This window comes from Colias philodice, chromosome 23, assembly GCF_061535455.1.
Source record: "Colias philodice isolate Cphi_HAF_F1 chromosome 23, ilColPhil1 Martin Lab GWU primary, whole genome shotgun sequence".
Lineage (NCBI taxonomy): Eukaryota > Metazoa > Arthropoda > Insecta > Lepidoptera > Pieridae > Colias > Colias philodice.
Window position 1 is genome coordinate 6293851 of NC_143108.1, and position 20014 is coordinate 6313864.

Below are 20014 nucleotides of genomic sequence, written 5' to 3' on the forward strand. Positions count from 1 at the left end.
TATGCTCATTAATAGCCTTGTACTTATTTGTGAAATATCACATGAAAATAAAAAATACTTAATAAAAAATCAACAATCTATAATATTTTATATAGATAATTTAAAATTAATGAAGTTACTTGAATATTACACTACATCACTAGTAGGCACGTATACATGTCATTGGCGCGAGAGAACATGCTTTTTTAGCCATTAATTAAGTTATTTTTTGTCATCAAATATTTGAATAACTACTTGGCAATTTTGTTTACTGTGTACAATTATGTAGTAACTGGGGATTCAGTTCATAAACTGTATAAATAAAACACGTAAAAGTAAAGGTTTAATATGTTTATTTTGTATTTATCTATGATCTGTTTCTTGGCATGTATAGGTGTCGTTGGCGCACAGGGCACGATTGCGCATGACATCTATAGATGTCATTGGCGTTCAAAAGGTTAAACAACCTTTGTGACTGTAGTATAGTAGCGTCGCAAGCGGATTTGAGTCACATGTTCATGGATTCGATTCCCGGCCAGGTCAGGATGAAAAAAATATTTTTCAAACTTCTTTCCAAGATGCCAGATTTCCCATTTATGAGGTAAAATTTATGTAGCTGGCAGCCCAATTCTTCACACACACTAGCGTCTTTACAAATTGCCTAACACACACTACAGAAATGAGTTGCCGCACTCACAGAGCTATTGTTTTTAGGTGGGGCGGTATCTAGTCGTAGCGCGCGCGCGGAGACCAATCCTTAATCTAAGGCCTAATACTTATTCGTTGCAAGATTCATAGGTCATCCAATTTCATTCGTCAATCGTCACTAAAAGTCCTTATAATTTAAGTCCTAATATTTTTAATTAAATTCTACAATAAGGAAATTTGGTAATACTTTCTTTCACTCGTTCTAATACAACGATATCCTATATATTTATTTATGCTTATTCTACGATACATAATATACTGGGAGTCTTTTAAGTTTTAACACAATGTTAAATAAAGTCAACAATATCTTTTACAACAAATCAAACTCAAGATGGACATTTCTTATCATCCTTTTTACCCAAAGACACTTGAATTTCTCTAAAAGTTTTATCTTTGGTTTCCGGTAAGTACATCGTAATTAATGCACCAATAATGAAACAAGAAACGCTGAAAAACCAATAAGTAGACGCTGGTCCAAATGCGGCAGTCATAATGGGAAAATATTTAGCTGTAATGAATATTGTTAAGAGACTAAATACAAGACCAAAAGTAGTGCCAAATGCTCGTGTGGGACCTTCGAAAAGTTCGGTGGCTGTTGGCCATAGTAATGCTCCAATTCCTGAAAAGCAGAGAAATTTAAAAAATTAACACTTTCAGTTTTAAATTTCAATATGTAAAATGGATTTTAAAAGAGTGACTTCTCTGCTAAAACTGTTTTCAGAACTGGTGGTGAATGGTAAAACTAGGCACATAACTATGTTATGACGATCCAAAAGTGATTCTAAAAATCTTATTGAATTTAAGGAAATGTTTTAGTTCGAGTTTGAATCTTTTAAAACTACATAATTATTAATTACTACCTATGTGGGTAAAACAATAAACTTATAGATAAACTAGATTTCCGCCCGCGGCTCCGCCCGCGTTTTCAAAGGAAAACCCGCATAGTTCCCGTTCCCGTGGGATTTCCGGGATAAAACCTATCCTATGTGTTAATCCAAATTACCCTCTATATGTGTGCTAAATTTCATTGTAATCGGTTCAGTACTTTTTACGTGAAAGAGTAACAAACATCCATACATCCATACAAACTTTCGCCTTTATAATAGTATTAAGATTTCACAGTTCTAAGTATACTTTTCAACTTACCAGCACTATAACAAAACACGACCAATATAAGTGAAATTATCGGCAAATAGTTCATGAATCCAGTGACCTCATAATCCGGTCCACTTACTTGGAAGAAGGTACCTAAACCCATCTGCAAATTCATAGAATGAAATATTTTGGTTATCATAAAACCCCCTAAAACTAATTTCCCTTAAAAAAAAAGACGGGTTGCACTCCGGGAGTGCCGGCAGAAGTGAAAACTTGATTATTAACGTTGAGCATGTTTGATATCCATCCGTCTTACGCTTTTTCGATCAGGTCACGTGTCCTGAGGCGAGTTTAAGATTTTATACCCATTACAGAAAAAGTGTTCAACGCCGCTAAAGAAGTTTTCACTTCAAGAAACAACGGTGATGCCAACGGTGGTGCCTATCTATTTTTGGGTCAATTTTGTCCAAGTCCGCCTAAAAAACTTCGAGTGTTAATTGAACAGAATTTTGGCTAGATAAACTGAAGTCATTTATTAATTGTATAATTTGTCCTTATTCCTTAACTTAGGTAAGTCAAATTGCTATCTCTTAGTAAGAATAGAACTCACCATTCCCACAAAAATCCCGAACAACGAACTGACCAACAACCGTTTCCTTTGAAAGATCGATGTCAAAACCGTCAAAGACAAGCAAGACACCACTTGAATAACACTAATTATCACAGACGCGATTTCCGGCATTATATTCGTTTGTGCAGAGATCAAAATCGTTTGCAAGTAAAAGCTGACAGCGTTGTATCCTACTAGCTGTGAACCCCCGCACAAAAGAACACAAAGTGCCAACGATTTTAAAAACGTTTTGTCCTTAAAAAGCTCCTTTTTATCTATTTTTACGTGTTCTTCTATCGATTTTCTATATTCTTCTAGTTCTATTTTGGCTTCTGTTTCCGAATTTCTAAGGGTAGTTAGGGTTTCTAGTGCAGCGTCTGTTTTTCCTGCAATATTTTGATTGTGGTCAATAATTTATTTAAGTTTTAGCATTTCAATATTGAAAATATCTGTGTATGCATTGGGTTAAACAGATTTACTTAATATTCTACATTGGCCTTTAAATTTAAGTTTCTGACTCAGAGCTGCATTTATTGGAGACAAATGTAAAAAAATAGGATTACCTTTAGAAATCAAATAGTACGGAGTCTCTGGTAGAAATAAGAGTGGCATAGTAGCCACTACAATAGCTCCACAGATTATATAACTGTACGTGTAATAGGATACAAATGGTCCCACAGATAATGTGATCAATATTCCTAATGAACAAAAACATTGGAGCAACGCTCCTAAAGCACCACGGAGTTCTTTCTGGAAAAAAAGGCTCCTTCTATTATCAGATATAATTTTCGTTCCTACAAGAAGCATGTAAAAATATTTCGAAATGCCAAATTCATACCAATACATAATGCTAGCAAAATTTTAAAATACTCGGTGCAAATCGAATTCAATGAATGGTACTCAGGTAAAAATTATACTATTCCAGGCTATAATCTATCTCTAACACAAATCGGATCGGATCAGCATTTTTTTCGTAAATGAGTACCTAACAAACATCCACATTTATAAATTTTCCCATTTATAATTTTAGTTGGATTAGCAGAATAGTATATTATGATAAGGAGCAATGTCTTTTCATAATTTATAATATAAGGATTAGTAAGATCTACGTAATCTTTAACCATAACAAAATATCTTACACTAGCAATCTCCGTAATATAAATAGGAACGACCACCAGAACAAAGCAATCTCCCATGACCATGACAGTTCGTGCTAGAAGGACAAGCCAGACATCTGTAGAGAAGATCAGTATTATGGCCATAGCTAGTTTGGGAACGGAGCAGGCCAAAATGCAATACTTTCTGCCTATTATATCTAGGAATGTACTGCCAATGATGTTTGCTGAAAGAAAAATAATAAGTTCGTCTATTATTGCAATAATAAAGAATGAATTTGTTTGGTTGAACATGCTAATCTCAGAAGGTATACAGGGTGTCCCACTGTTGGTATACTAAGCTCAAAGGAGGTTATAGTTTTGCATACGCTGAGTACGTAAAAAATACTTATAAAATTCCAGACGCAGTTTTTTTTCAAATAGATGAATTCATAGACAAAATGCTCACATTAGCGAAGTGGTATATGCCGGCTGCGCGAAGCTAGAGAAGAAAACATGGATTTTCAGGAAAAAATTAGCAAAAATTTTTAGATGTTATTTTGTTGTTTAACTATTTTTTACGTGATCAGTGTATACATGCAAAACTACAAGTCCCTTCGCGCTTAGCACCAATAGTGGGACACCCTGTATACAGGGTGTAATCGTTAAATTTTGATATTTCCCGTTTTATTTTAAAAAATTTATTATTGTAATTTTACTCATTAGGTAAAGGGCTTTCGATATCAGTTTAAATTTTTTTGATATCTGCAATAGTTACGGAATAATCGCCTGTGCACACTTAACGATTACACCCTGTATAGTGTTGTATATTTATCGTGAAAAGCTAACATATCGTTGTGACCTACATCCTTGAATCATAATTTTTTTTTGTTATGTTTACCAATAAGTGCATGTAATTATGGGTAAATTAAAAAATAAGATTATAAAGATATGACGTTAGAGACACTTAAAACTGAGAAAGTAGATTCTTCTACTTTCTCAGTTTTAATGAGATTAATGAGAAATAAGTGTGTTTAAAAAGCTATGTATAAAATAGCAATTCAACCACCTAAATCACATGATACTCACAAACTGTACCCAATAGAAAACCCAAAGACACGATCCAAGATACTTCTTCATCAGTTGGTGATCTTGACAGCGGTGATTCACCAGCAGTAACCAGCTTCACTATCATCGGTGATGGCCATGATGTACTCATACCTGTTGTGAGTACGCTTAGATTTGCTGAAAGGGGATATAAAATTAGGGAAAAAATTACTGACTTAATTAACCGAACTAATTATTAAAAAAAAGGCTTAAACATGTATGAATTAATATCAAAATTTTTTAGTTGTAAGTATTATGTAGATATTTTTCTTTGATTTTACTGTTGGTGCTAAATAAACCTTCTTTCTTTCAATCTTTTATCTATTATGCTTCTAGGTAATTAGCAGTAAAATATGACGTAGATTATTAAGGTATTATAGTTACGTATAATAAAAAAATATGACCCATCTACATTTACTTGAACGTGTACCAAATATAAAAATAAGAAGCGGCCAAGTGCAAGTCGGGCTCGTGCACCGGGGGCCTCGAACAAACCGATTTTTAACCGACTTCAAAAAAAGGAGGAGGTTATCAATTCGGCCGGTATATTTTTTTTGTATGTATGTACGCCGATTAGGTACTCCGAGATTTCTTAATCGATTTACGTGATTCTTTTTTTGTTCGATGCGGGATGGTGTCGAATTGGTCCCATAAAAATTTTATTCGGATAGGCCCAGTAGTTTTTATTTTATGAGCATTTTTGACTGTACTCGATGACTTAATTGAAATGTAGCAAGTAACTTTGATTCACTTCCCGGTAACCGATTGAGCTGAAATTTTGTATACGTATGTAAATTGGATAGCGATGAAACATTATGATGACATAGAGCTGATTTGATGATGGAATCGGAAGGTGGCCATAGGAACTCAGTAATATATTGACTCAACTTTATCGAGATTGGGCTCGTTTGATTCGTGTTGAAAAATACACTAAAAAGTATTAAATAAAAATAACTGCGTTAAAAACAACCGACTTCAAAAACGGAAAATTAATAAATAAAAAAGATTTGATATTAATAATTAGTTACTACATATTATTTAGATGTGCTATTTATTAAGTTGAAGTCGGTTGTTTTTAACGCAGTTATCTTAGATTATGGATTGGTCTCCGCGCGCGCGCTACGACTAGATACCGCCGGCGTACTTGAAAAATGCGGCAACTAATAGTACGCCGAATTCGGCGTACCCAAGCCAGTCGTGTCACAAGCATTGTGTGGAGAGGGCGAACCGATAGTTTATAAAGATTTTGAACAAAATTTGAAGTAAAATGCCCATTTGTGTCATAAAACTATTTAAAAATAATACAACACAAAATAAGAAAGACACTGGGATCACGTACCATCACTAAGTATCGTATTATTCGAAATTTCTCCTTTACTTCGAAAATTTTTTCTACGAAAATACGACGCCATTCAATGTTGCCGTACTGCATATCCAAAAAAATACACGTGGTTGAGGGAATCTTTAAGCAATAATTTGAACTTTTTTTTTCAATGCTATTACTAACACATGTATAAAAAAGTATAATAACAATAATTTATTCTTGTTTAATACATGTTTAACTGACTCATATAATATGTTATTTTTTTATTTCCGCTTTTTTACTTTTAAACAACCTTTGTGACTATAGTATAGTAGCGTCGCAAGTGGATTTGAGTCATGCGACTCAAATAGTTCATTGATTCGATTCCCGGCCAGGTAAGGATGAAAAAAAATATTTTTCAAAACTTCTTTCCAAGATGGCAGATTTCCCATTTATGAGGTAAAATTTATGTAGCTGGCAGCCCAATTCTTCACACACACTAGCGTCTTTACAAATTGCCTAACACACACTACAGAAATGAGTTGCCGCACTCACGGAGCTATTGTTTTTAGGTGGGGCGGTATCTAGTCGTAGCGCGCGCGCGGAGACCAATACTTAATCTAAGGCAGTTATTTATATCTGTTAAGTTGTACAACAGATACTAATAAAATACTATACAAGTAGTTGTACGTAACTTTAAAATGCATGTTTTTAGAAATTGTTTTCTTTATTAATTGTGCTATAAGACCATGGTTTTAGCCAAATTTCAAGTCTCTGTGTTTCCAGGAAGTACCCTGTATGTATTTATTCCCTTGCGAATGTCTAAATGGGAGGAAATATGCAACGGCTGTATCTTTCATTGCGTTGTACTATAATATTCTTAATTATTGAATTTTTTTATTGATTTCAATGTTACGGGTCGTACAAACTTTCATTCATTTTTATCATCATTCAGGTCATTTTTACGAACGATTGGTTAAAATGCCTACCCTGCTGAAACATTGTAGAAACGTAGCGACTTAGTAAATATCCTTAATCCATAGTACCTACATTAAGTACTGTACATACCTATTTGACTAGTTTTATCTGAACTGCATAATTCCATTATCTTAGTCACACGCTGCGGCTGATAACATAATATTATTTGCGATTTCTTAGGCGCGGGTCAAATACAAGCGGAGCGGGCGCGGGCGTGCCATAAGCGCACCTCTTCAATCTGTTATGCACCACGTCCTTCTTCCACATTTTGTATGAAAGAACTTTGGAACCGTGGCGCAACCGTGGCTTTGCGAAATGATACCTACTGCTATAACTGGATTCCTTATGTTAATCTCATTTCTATTTGAACTATGTATTATCGTAGTATATTATTATTAGTCTGTGGTATTATCATGTAATATTCTTACGTTTTGTCTTTTCTATTATCTCATATACCTATGCGGGCACAATTTTGGTTATTTAAAAATGTAGACGGAAATTAATAAAATTGCTTGGTAGAAAAAAAAATGGCTCAAGGTTAGGTGATACGAAAAAGAAGTAAAATTGCATGTCGTCTATTATGTTCGAATATTTTTTTCTTTTTATTGAATACTAGCTTTCCGAACGCGGCTTCGTGCGCTTTGTCTAAAACTTAATAAATTAAATACTAAAGCCTTCCTCTTGAATCACTCTATTAAAAAAACCGCATCAAAATCCGTTGCGTAGTTTTAAAGATTTAAGCATACATAGGGGACATAGGGACAGAGAAAGCGACTTTGTTTTATACTATGTACTTATGTAGTGATTATTTTTGCCCTGTTAAACCTGGAACTGGTCAAATATATAATATCTTTTAATATCTGAATTCCATACAAATGCATGCGAATAAAAATAATTTTCGAAAAGGTTTTATACACTCGTCTGCTCAAATCTTATATATAAAAATGAATCGCAAAATGTGTTAAGGTGGTAAGCGCATAACTCGAGAACGGCTGAACCGATTTCGATAATTCTTTTTTTATTATATTCCTTGAAGTACGAGGATGGTTCTTATGTAGAGAAAACGTAAACATGTACCACGGGCGAAGCCGGGGCGGACCGCTAGTACCTAAATAAAATAAATTTTCTAATTGAATATCAATACGGTTTTCGTCCTAAATCAAATACACTATCAGCTACAATTGATCTTGTTTCCAAAATTAAAGACAATATAGATAAGAAGCACTTGGCCTTAGGAATATTTATAGATCTTAAAAAGGCATTCGACACCGTCAGCCACCCCATTCTATTAAATAAATTAAAAAACATAGGTATAACTGACTCAGCGTATAAAATACTTGATTCATACCTAAGCAACAGGTATCAAATAGTAAAAATTAATAATTATGTATCAAATCTCGCAGAAATCAAATATGGAGTCCCTCAGGGCTCTGTCTTAGGAGTTAGGACCGTTGCTTTTTTTGGTGTATATCAATGATATTAGTAGCGCTGGTTTGTCAGGGAACATTATCACTGTATGCTGATGATACTTGTCTTTTCTACTTCGGGGATTCAGCAGTCAACTTAACTAAAGTTGCTCAAAATGACCTTAATCGATTACATAGCTGGTTTAAGTTAAATGTATTGACAATTAATGTAAAAAAGACCTCTTATGTAATATATGCAGCCAAAAATAAAAAAATATCTTATTTTCCACCTCTTACAATAGACTCGCAACCATTAAACAGATCTAACGAAGAAAAATATCTTGGCCTAATCTTGGATAATAAATTAACATTTAACCCGTGACACGTTCTACGCACAATATTTGTGTCGTAACGCAAATTGTACTGTAGCGTCCTGCGCACAAACTCTGTGCCTAACGCGGCCCGTGACATTGAAGGTCATCAGTAGAGACTTACAAGTGAATGTTTCCAGTATAAAAAATATTTCTCTATGCCTTAAACATTTATAATTCGAATCGACACGACTCCGAGACAGGCAATAGAGACCAAAACCACAAAATAAAAAAAAAAGTGAATCATTGATTGAGTTGCGTCATCGGCCATAGTTTGTGACATTTGTCTTGTTCAACGAATATTTGGATTGTGAATTATGCCGAGAGGAATAATTAGATGAGTGATAATTGAGACGTATATTACTGGAAATTGTACGTAGAATACGTTTATGATATTGGTTTTAGGGATATTTGAAGAATACTCAGTGAAAAAGTGTCTCAACTTTTCAGTGCGGAAGACGCAAAATGGCACTTTTTTTCTTGTTTGTGAATAATGGAGATTTGTTATTATTTATAGTGAAATACGTTGTGTTAAATGTGTGAAAACATAAGTGAATGTATTTGGCAATCGTGTAGTGATATGAAAACGTGAATATGATCATTTGATAACTCAGAATTATCATGTAAGTGTTAGTATGTAAGCAATTAAAATTAAAACAAAATTAAATCAATTTCTATAATTATATAGAAAAAATATATCGTCATGATTACATTTTTATGCTATAACTAGTTTCTTCTTCTTTCCAAAAATATATCATACATGGCATATAATTATAGAACAATAGGGTACATAAAATTTTCAAACTCGGTAGTCATAAAAAAGCTAGATTTCGTGAACTCCCTTGACACTATCGGGATCGGTGCCGGCTGTGCGCCAGACGCGTGATAGGTTAAATCACACATAAACCATGTGAGATCTAAGTTAATACCACTTACAGGAGCTTTAAGAAATGCGGCTAAATATATACCATTTAAATTACGTTATAGTATCTATAACACGCTTGTTATTAAACCACAACTAGATTATCTTATCCCAGTTTGGGGGCAATCGGCGCCTACTAATTAAAAAAAAACTGCAAATTACGCAAAACAAACTAGTAAAAATCCTTTTTAACTTTAATTTTTTAACGCCAACTAAGGATCTATACTTCCGTACCAAATTGTTTGATTTAAATAAATTATATAAATATCACAAATTTTTAAAAATAAATTAAAGACATAAATTAAAGACTTACTTTAACTAATTTCGATAGCTGATTGTGTTATACTAACTGCAAAATAATTGTTATTTCTCATATTTGTAAAAGATCATATTGTATTGTTCTTGTATATGAGTTAAATAAAGTTCTTTAAACCGAATATATTTTACCTATCAATTTAATCTTGTCAAGATGTTTTATCTGGAATTTAACATTGAAGTACACTACGATAATTATTTTATAGCCCCACAATATTATCTCTAAATAGATAAGCAAAATATATTAAAATTAATCAAGGTACATAAGTTATGGTTAATATTATTAATACTTATTAATCAATTATATTAGAGGCTATTACATTATAATATTATGTAATCTATACAAATATTATAAAGAGGAAAGGATTGATTTTTTGTTTGTTTGTTTGTATGAATTGAATAGGCTCCGAAACTACTTGGCAGATTTGAAAAATTCTTTCACTGTTGGAAAGCTACATCATTTCTGAGTGACATAGGCTAGGTTTTATCCCGGAAATCCCACGGGAACGGGAACAATGCGGGTTTTTTTTTTGAAAACGCGGGCGAAGCCGCAGGCGGAATGCTAGTTATAACATAATCACTACATAGTATAAAACAAAGTCGCATTCTCTGTCCCTATTTCCCTATGTCCCTATGTCCCTTTGTACGCTTAGATCTTTGAAACTACGCAACGGATTTTGATGCGGTTTTTTTTAATAGATAGAGTGATTCAAGAGGAAGGTTTATATGTATAATAACATCCATTAAATAGTGGAGAAGTACTGTTATTTTTGAGGTTTCTAATGTGATGTCGTAAATAATTACATTTCTTCCGCTTACATTGCAAACGCAGGCTGAACCCTACGAGTTTTATCAAAATAATGTACTAAGTATTGTACACATTGAAAAGGTCTACAGAAAAGTCCGCGATGGCATATGTCTATCTCGCTATGGATAACCCACAATAACTTTTTTTTGTCATTTACTTTTTACGAGAAATAATGGCTAATTTTCGAAGCGATTTTAACCAATACAGCATTAATCCTTAACCAATTAAATACCTTGAATACATTGTTCATTTAATATAGATCTATATGGCCCTTTACACGGTATGATTTAAGTAAATATTTTCGAAGATATTACAGATTTAAAAATTGCGGGACGTACCGTTTGCGGCGGTACCGGCCGGCCGCCGCGGCCGGGCCGCTATGTTTTTATATACAACGTTAAAAGTTTTTCTGTAGTGTATTTAGTATCAGCATTGCACCCGTGCGAAGCCGGGGCGGGTCGCTAGTTAAATAATAATTGTAGGTTTGTGCAACAAACAGATAACTAACCTCAGACGCAATATCTTTTTTTTATTTCACTGAGCCGATTTTTGGTAGGTTTTTTGTTTGTTCATTAATTTTGTATTAAACAGTACCTACAGTTATTAATACAATACGTAATATAGTCATTATTTAATAATTAAAATCACTATAATTGATTTTTGCAAAGAAGTGGAAAAACAATAATTTTTTAGTGAAATGAGTTGATTTATAACGCGAAACGATAATCACCGAATCATATTTTTTTAAATTATATTGTGGGTTCATAGAGGTATTTTTTGTTACAAGTATTAAACGAAATTAATTAAAAGTAAAATATAATTACATACCTATAATAACCACCAGATATTGTCGAAGCATTGTTTCAATTTTGTTTCACAATAATTGTTATAAATTCAAAACTTAAAAAAGGGCGCGAATGTAAAACACTATTATTATACACTACTGTATAGTCTGTACGTCTCACTTACGAATGCATAAATTGCAGAGTTTGCATAGATAATATTTAACTTTTTTGTAGTTTGAACTAGTTAACTGTTAGGATGTGTACACATATTTTATAATCACAGTGTCAACTATTTAATAACCTTTAATAACCTATCCATACCAATTTTAATTCCGATTAAGACGTACAAGTTGACCCGTGTTCACTTCGTTATGCATTAAAATGCTATAATTATTGTTAACGTACTTTCATGTGCTGATTGTGTATTTACTTACAGGAGTAGCAAAATAATAACTTGCTCCTTTTCTTGCTTCACCGAAAAAAAGTAACAGTTTTGTTAGGTATATTGTTTGATAAATTTTCAATGTTCTTATTTTAAAGAATAAAAGAAAAGCCCATTGAGATATAATATTGTGTGCTAACGTTATTTTTTGAAGGATTTTTAGCTCGAGTAACGATTAAAAAGTGTCGTTAATTATTTTTTAAGGAATAGGTAGGTACCTATTACAAAAAAAAGGTATAATACACATAGGTATATTGTGGACACACCTTACACATAATAATGTAAACAAGTATCAAATTACGCCGTACATATTATTGATAAATTATAATTACCTATCCATTAAAATAAAACCTATATACCTAATAGCTGTAGACAATATTATACCTACATATAATATTATGTAGGTATTATGTATATAGGTAAGTACTAAGTACCAGAATCAAATACATATTTAATTAGAGTAATAATATATAATTAAGAACAAAAAAATGTTGTGTGGTTTTATGAAACCACGGTAAAAGTGAAACTTAGGCACAAAATTATCGTATTTTGTACGATAATGACTCCGAACACTGCTTTATAGTTTATACCTACTCGGCAGCCGACCGTCACGCGACATGCGCTACACAGACCAAAAAGTTTGAGACGATGATGTAATAAAAGTTTCACTTTAAAAATTAATATCATACAAATTATATTAAAATACATATATCAAGTATACCGACTAAAAATTTAGATTTATTTCAACATTATATGAGTGTGTTTTGCTACTGAACCTCTACCGATTTAAATGATTTTTTTGTTCGACTTCAGTTGGAATTTACAGTGCGCGCGAAGTCGCATACCAACACCATTACTTTGTGTCTTGATATTGTAGTACAAACTGAATGATATAAAATTAAAATGTGAAGACAAGGTAGCGATTTGCAACTGTTGGGTTCACGTTGGGTTGGTATGTTTGAGGTTGGTAATCTTGGATTACGGAACCCTAGTAATAATTTGACATTAACGTTGACATTTAAAATGTGTCACTTGTCAAACGTGCTATTGAAACCTCTGAACAACGATCTTTGTTCTGAGTATTGAAATAACACACAGCCTTTGATTGTGTTTTCGCTTTTCTTATTTTTAAATAATAACATTTTATTTTGTAATCTAAGTAATAACAAAACTTATTTTACAAGATATAAATAATTAACTGTGTATGTATAGTTCATGATTAGTACAGGATTATCTTATATCTATAAGTTAATTGTACTTTCGTACTTATAGTCTCATAGCCAAGTTAGAAACAGAAAAATGGATGATGATGATTATTGGAATACAAGTGAAACTAAGGCTAAAGCTTTTAGCTTTGACGATGATGTTGTGAGTAAAAAAAAACATGTATTTGCTTTGATTCTTATAGCTTCATTAAATTCTGTATCTTTGTTGTGTGATAGTAACATCTTTAAATGATTTCCACCCATGTTATGTAGAGTAAGTACATATTATTCAAGGATGCGTCTATTCGCATTATAGTCCTATGACTAGTATTTGAAGATAAACGTTTTTTGAAATGCAGTGAAATGTAGTAGGTACATATGTAATAACACAATAATTTTTGAAACAAATCTCTATACATGCTGTACTCATAGCAAGTTATTAAAGAAGAATAATGAATCCAATTGGATTTTTATTAATATATTTCTGCACAAAACTTTATGTAAATCTTTAAATCATGATTTATTTTAAAAAAAGGTAAATAAAGTAAGAAAAAATTATTATAAAACTGAGTATTCCTACTTTTCTATGTATTGAAGTGAAACATTTTAACATGTATGTTTCCTCATATTACTTATAACGTTACTTTATAAATTCTTTACTTAAAAATTTCACAGCTTTCAACACAAGAAATACTGGCCATTGGTCAAAAACGTTCATCAGGACAGACAGAAGATTCAGTGTTCGCTTCAACCATCACAAATGCTAAGCGTAACTTAGTGTCATTGAACAGTCTTGTGTCACCTAAAGTTCTGGATTTAAGTGAGTATTCAATATTTTTTATAAAGAGCACTTGTGTCAGAAGTGAAACTTCTTTGGCTAGATTCAAAGATTATCTGCCTTACTCCATGATGTGGTGGTAAATATGTATAAATATATATAATATAAATATAACAATGATAAAGGATTCCTCTCATGCTCTGAAATGCCTATAAGTTACAACAGACCAGAATCAAAAGAAATAATATAATGAAGGTTTTATCCTTTTTGATTCCCATTTCATTGCAAGTCCATTAACTGATAATGTTTATTGATTTACACAAACTTTAAAATTTAATATAATCCCCTTGCAATTTCCAAACCATATATTATGTGTTAGTATTTTGTCAGTATGTCCTCATTTAAAAAAAACAAAACATTTTTTATACTCCATTACAAAATTATTCCTGTGTCATATTATTAATTTTAATATTATACCAATGCAATATTGACTACTACTTGGTACAGTGGTGGATGCATATGCGAAGAACTGAGGAGTCCTGGGTTTGATTCCCGGTGGAGACAAAGAAAAAAAAAAGTCTCAGTCTGGCAGGCCACATAACGCTGATCATCTACTTGTCCCTAAAGAAAATCGATCAGTGAAACAGATGTATAATGCATCTGCCCCTTACCCCACTAGGGGACACGGGACTTCACTTAATGCAATACTGAATGCCTAATAAAAAACAATAATAATTGCAGTTGTCCTCGCGCAATCTGGCAAAGACCCAAACAACTCACGACCAATAGATTACGACTCGACATCTATCACTTTAAAACGTCTAATCCTGGGCCGTACTTGTTCACTACATGTTCATAGAAGTTTGAAGAGTAAAACTGAATTATTGGATGGTGCTATTGTGATGGGCGATGGGAATGCTATTTTGGCGGTGGGTAATAGTTTGTAGGTGAAAAATATATTGGTTAAACCTATGAGTACTTGTAAACTATTCATAATATAATGTTTGATATGCTTTTTAATTTTTGTATCCCTTCTAACACTATAAAGGAGAAAGCAACTCGAGATACTACTGAAGAAATTTTGATGAAGTTTATATTTTAACTGTCTTGATGTCTATGTAATAAACCACATGTTTAATGTGGCACGCCAAGCAGCATTCATTGTTGCTAGTGTAATATAAAAAATGAAAGATTCAATTTGATTTTAATTTTGGAGACAACAGTACCTATGAAATTGTAGTATGTATTTATATTAAAAAAAAAATACTCCTTTCTAACTTCTTCAATATCTAACTTTTGAAATAATTTTCAGGTAGTTTTATTTCTAATTCAAACACTGAATAAGAAATTGGTGCATGAATTACTATCAAGCAGGCCTATAGCGTTGAACCATTATATGAGCCATTTGAAGAGTGAAGGAAAAATTAATGAACTCACAGACTTATTGACGTAAGTAAAGAATATTATTATTACTTATTTTGTAGAAAAAAGCTTTGACTTATTTAAAACAGTTCAAATTTAAAACCACATAATATGAGATAAAATTACATTGAAAAAAAAATATTGCTCTAAAAATTATTTTAATTATTTATAGAGATTATTACGAGGGTAAATGAATACAACAAATAATAACAAAAAAAAATAAAAAATGTTTTGCGCGGGCTCGTCCGGGATTTGAACCCGGGACCTCTCGCACCCAAAGCGAGAATCATACCCCTAGACCAACGAGCCACATGTTTAAATGTTGAATTTAACGATATGTTTCGACATAATTTCAATGTGTATTACGTCATTATTATTATACATGTTGAATACCGCGTCGTTGTCTGTCAATTTTATCCCTATACGCTTATAATCGCTTTCTATAGGTAAAAAAACATTGTGATTATTTTTTTATGTAATTCAAACTAAAATCTTTTATCCTACTTACTAATATTTAGAAAATCAGAAAAAAATCTTTTTCATTTGGCGCCATCTGATGTAAAAAATATCGTTAAACTTGAAATTAATGTCTTAAAAATGATAATGTTATTTTGTATACACTTGATTAACTTTATGTATTAAATAAGTGATAAGGAAATATTAAAAAGCTAAATTATATTTTAAAATATATTATCCTTTTCAGAATGCTAGGCCGAGCTCCTGAAGCAGCTGTAAGTATCTATATTTTTTATTGTTAGACTTACGTTAAAATCGAAACGAAATTTTATTTGTAGTGCATAATATAAAAAAGTGCTTAATTACGTCGATATTTATTAAACAACTACCCAATTAAAATTTAAAAAATTCTTTTTCAGATGTATCAATTTGAGCACATAGTAAAAACTCAAGGAAACAATATAGAGAGTTTATTAAGGAAACTAAATAATGTACTTTCAAATCATTTCAATCAACCGGGTGTTGATGCACATTGTAATAAGATGTTGGTGGATTATATAAAATTATTAGGTGAGTGTGTACTTAATTAATTATTATAATGTGGCGTGATTTTTATAGGACTTTTTAGTGTTTGAAATACTGCTCTACATTTTTGGGAGTTAAAAAATCGGCCATATTTTGCATAAGTATCATAAACTTCATTAAAAAAAGAAATAATAAAAAAAGGTTACTTTTGGAATTAAAATGTATTTCAAATTTACTAGCACAGCTCCTACAATATTGTATACTTATATTACGTTAAATACAAATAAACTTCCCCACCATTCATTCATTTTAAAGCAGCATTTCATAAAAATTTTTCATTATTTTTAAAAACCCTTTAAAAAATGAACTTTAAATCATTCCTCAAAACGATTTCAGAATGGCAGAAATGCGCGAACAAATCCGAGTTACACAACAAGTCGCCACTGGCATGTCTCACGCACTGTTGCCAGTGGCACTGGCACGAGGGCGCTGGCAACGTGATGTCGCCGTTGACGCTCTGCCAGAGACAGCAGGTGAAATAAACGGCATTTTTTAATGACAAGTACTTGTTTTTTTCAATATAATCTCAAAAAATCGATTTTTTTACAATATTTCGATTAAAAATGAAATATGTATTTGAATGACGATATTTAAAGATATTTAAAGTTATCTGAACTTTTTGTGAATTTTTTGAAGTGAAAACTTCTTTAGCGGCGTTGGGTATAAAATCTTAAACTCGCGTCAGGACACGTGGCCTGATCGAAAAAGCGTAAGACGGATGTTTTTTTTTAGCCCTTAAATTTCATGCGTAAGACGGATACCATTCCAAAATATCAAACATGCTGAACGTTAATAATCAAGTTTTCACTTCTGCCGGCACTCCCGGAGTGCAACCCGTCTTTTTTTTCTACAGACATACTTAGTTAAACACAGCCGGTCTTACTAAAAACAAATAAATAAAACTTTACATAATAAATAGGTACAGCTTGTATATGAACCCATAAGCTGCAAATTATTTGTTTTATGTAATAAAATAAATCTTTTATTTAACACACGTTTAAGTACTACGTTTTCAATTGCCTTTTTTAACATAATATCATAAACAGATTTTTGTTTTTTATACATTTTTTATATATAAATAATTTTCAGATAACTCCACTGCAATATGACTGGGTAGTTTTAAATGTACACGCAAATTCCAGTAAATGGGACATTGTTGAATCTCTATTTACTAAGAAGGTATGCCGTATGATGTACTATATTATCAGTTTTTTTTCTCTTCTAAAATGATATATTATGCCTTTTTTTAAATATGTTAATCACTGAACAAAGTTTGATACCTTTTTTTGTGTGATTATATTATAGGGTAGACACTTCAAAAAAGCAACAAAAAGTCTAATTTTGTAGCCAACTCGAAATTAAAAAAAAATCTAATCTGCAAATGTGAGCCAAAAATTGTTAACTTATCTAGCTTTTACCCTAGTTATTACGAAAATATAATCCGATCCCAGAATTGTCAAGAACTACACATAAATCTAATCTATACAAATATTTGTTTTGAAGTGAAACTTCTTTAGGCGCGTTGAGAATAAAATTTCATGGTTGCGTCATGGAATAAAGCGACGATTTTGGTATCTTTGAATCTCGCCAAAGAAGTTTCACTTCTGACACGTGTGCTCGGCACATATGCTATTTTTTTGAAGTGAAACTTCTTTATCGGGGTTGGAAAAAATATAGTGTAACATTTTTTCGTTACGCGTGTCATTTTTCCGTTACGCGCCATCTTGTTTTTATCCCTACCACGCGTGATTGACGTATTTCTGTAAAGTTGCATATACCATAAAAATTATTTTTTGAAAAATAAGGTCATAAAGAAGTTTCACTTCTTACGTGTGTACACAGTACACGCATACATTTTTTTTAAACTATAATTCTTTTATTTATATTCCAGGATTGGCTCGGACGAACAACACTATCATCACACATTCCTATAGAAACACTACTATGTCGTTTGAACGATTTGAACGCAAGTAAGAACATGATGGCCACGTGTGTTAATAAGATACAGAATAATGACGATAGACTGCGGTTAGCGCAGAAATATAAGGTAAACTAGCTTTCCGCCCGCGGCTTCGCCCGCGTTTTCAGAGAAAACCCCGCATAGTTCTCTTTCCCGTGGGATTTCCGGGATAAAACCTATCCTATCTCTCAGGTTGGATCGATTCCCGGTGGAGACTAAGAAAAAAAATGTCTCTGTCTGACAGGACACAGAAGGCTGATCACCTACTTGTCCCTAAAGAAAATCGATCAGTGAAACAGATGTATAATGCATCTGCCCTTTATCCCACTAGGGGACATGGGACTTCATTTTTATTTTTTATGGCTTCTTGACGTATGTATTTTTTGTTACTGCTAAAAGTATAAGAAGTGTTACGAGGAAAAGATGTAATTTTTTAAAGGTAAAATAAATTTAAATCGGTTTTTTATATGTATGTTGGTCAGTAGTTTTTGAGTAAATTATCCTGGGGAGCGACTAAAATATTCTTTCCAATAAATTTTACATAATTTGACGATTCCATAGTTGTTTTAACTTCCCATTAGATTGCGCTCCGGTCTGCAATATAATTAAATACATAATCTAAAATAATGTGTGTAACTTGTAAGCCACAATAATAAATATTTTATTACGTATTACCACTGCTCTATCTATACTATTAATATTATAAACCTGAAGAGTTTGTTTGTTTGTTTGAACGCGCTAATCTCAAGAAATACTGGTCCGATCTGTAAAATTTTTTCAGTGTTGGATAGCCTATTATAGCCCATTTATCGAGGAAGGCTATAGACTATGTATCATCACGCTAAGACCAACAGAAGTGGAGCCACGCGGGTGAAACCGCGGTTCATAGCTAGTAATAAAAAAAAATAAAAAAGACGTGTAGCACTCAGGGACTGCCGCGGTAAAGCTATTGCATGCTATGCCTTCAAGTGGGGAGCGTGAGGTTTTTCGTTACGCAATTTCTGGATTCGGTCCCCGCGCTCAAGGCCCGCGATAGAAGCTATGCAATAGCTTAATAAAATAAAAAATAATTTTGTTTTTATCATATTTTCAGATACATTCAGTAGTAATTGAATCTCTATTCAAGCAAAAAGACAGAGCCGCTCTCACGAACTATAAAATGACTTTGAGTCCACAATCTGAAGATTATATCTTAGCTGATAATACTTTGAGGGATCCTGTAAGTCTATTTAATTATTATATTTATTTTATTTCGTAATTTATATAGAGAAAAAAGCTAAAATTCAAACATTAATTAAATCCAATAGATATTGGAGATATTTTTTAAAGTTTGCCTGGTAATTATATATTTTATTTTTTTTAAATCATTAAAATCCGTTCAGCCGTTCTTGAGTTATAAATGGCGCAATTTTCCCGACTATTTTTCACATAGTCTTCTTATTTTTATATAATATTTTTAAAGAAGGAAAAAGTACCATAAAATTAAAAAAAATACAATGTCGTCAATATAAAGCAAATGCATAAAATATTTTAGTCCAATTAAATAATAAATCATATTTTTGTTACAGTCTATAAAATGGAAGAATTGAAGAAGCTTCAATTAAAAGTCATTATGATAATATTTATTTATTAAAATCATTTAATCTTAATATAAAATTTAAGCATACATATTTTTTGTTTTCTTA

The 20014-nt window shown here is 32.1% G+C and overlaps 2 protein-coding genes and 1 non-coding gene across 3 annotated transcripts; 1 reads left to right on the top strand and 2 right to left on the bottom strand.

Annotated features, from left to right (window-relative positions):
- Positions 1-998: 998 nt before the first annotated feature.
- On the bottom strand, positions 999-11624 carry LOC149478095 (facilitated trehalose transporter Tret1-like). Its single transcript, XM_089709897.1, has 7 exons — positions 11525-11624; positions 4576-4731; positions 3532-3734; positions 2956-3142; positions 2393-2778; positions 1834-1945; positions 999-1306 (listed from the first exon to the last, which is right to left on the bottom strand). The coding sequence occupies exons 1-7, from the start codon at positions 11553-11555 to the stop codon at positions 1014-1016; spliced, it is 1368 nt and encodes a 455-aa protein (XP_089566023.1). The 5' UTR covers positions 11556-11624; the 3' UTR covers positions 999-1013.
- Positions 11625-13070: 1446 nt separating this feature from the next.
- Positions 13071-20014, top strand: Vps16B (Vacuolar protein sorting 16B). The gene is made up of 11 exons (XM_089709713.1): positions 13071-13291; positions 13804-13948; positions 14648-14835; positions 15219-15355; positions 16032-16059; positions 16204-16354; positions 16706-16842; positions 17459-17548; positions 18261-18416; positions 19423-19548; positions 19898-20014. Exons 1-11 carry the CDS (start codon positions 13223-13225, stop codon positions 19916-19918), a joined length of 1248 nt encoding a protein of 415 aa, XP_089565839.1. The 5' UTR covers positions 13071-13222; the 3' UTR covers positions 19919-20014.
- TRNAP-UGG (transfer RNA proline (anticodon UGG)) lies at positions 15566-15637 on the bottom strand. The gene has a single exon. It is a non-coding gene; the product is annotated as a tRNA-Pro (tRNA).

Coding starts and splice junctions, on each gene's coding strand:
- LOC149478095 (XM_089709897.1), bottom strand. CDS start 11,555: ATGCTTCGACAATATCTGGTGGTTATTATAG. Junction 3,143..3,531: donor ATATTACGGAGATTGCTAGT/GTAAGATATTTT, acceptor CTTTTTTTCCAG/AAAGAACTCCGTGGTGCTTT. Junction 1,946..2,392: donor TCGGGATTTTTGTGGGAATG/GTGAGTTCTATT, acceptor ATGAATTTGCAG/ATGGGTTTAGGTACCTTCTT.
- Vps16B (XM_089709713.1), top strand. CDS start 13,223: ATGGATGATGATGATTATTGGAATACAAGTGAAACTAAGGCTAAAGCT. Junction 16,843..17,458: donor CGCTCTGCCAGAGACAGCAG/GTGAAATAAACG, acceptor AATAATTTTCAG/ATAACTCCACTGCAATATGA. Junction 18,417..19,422: donor GGTTAGCGCAGAAATATAAG/GTAAACTAGCTT, acceptor TCATATTTTCAG/ATACATTCAGTAGTAATTGA.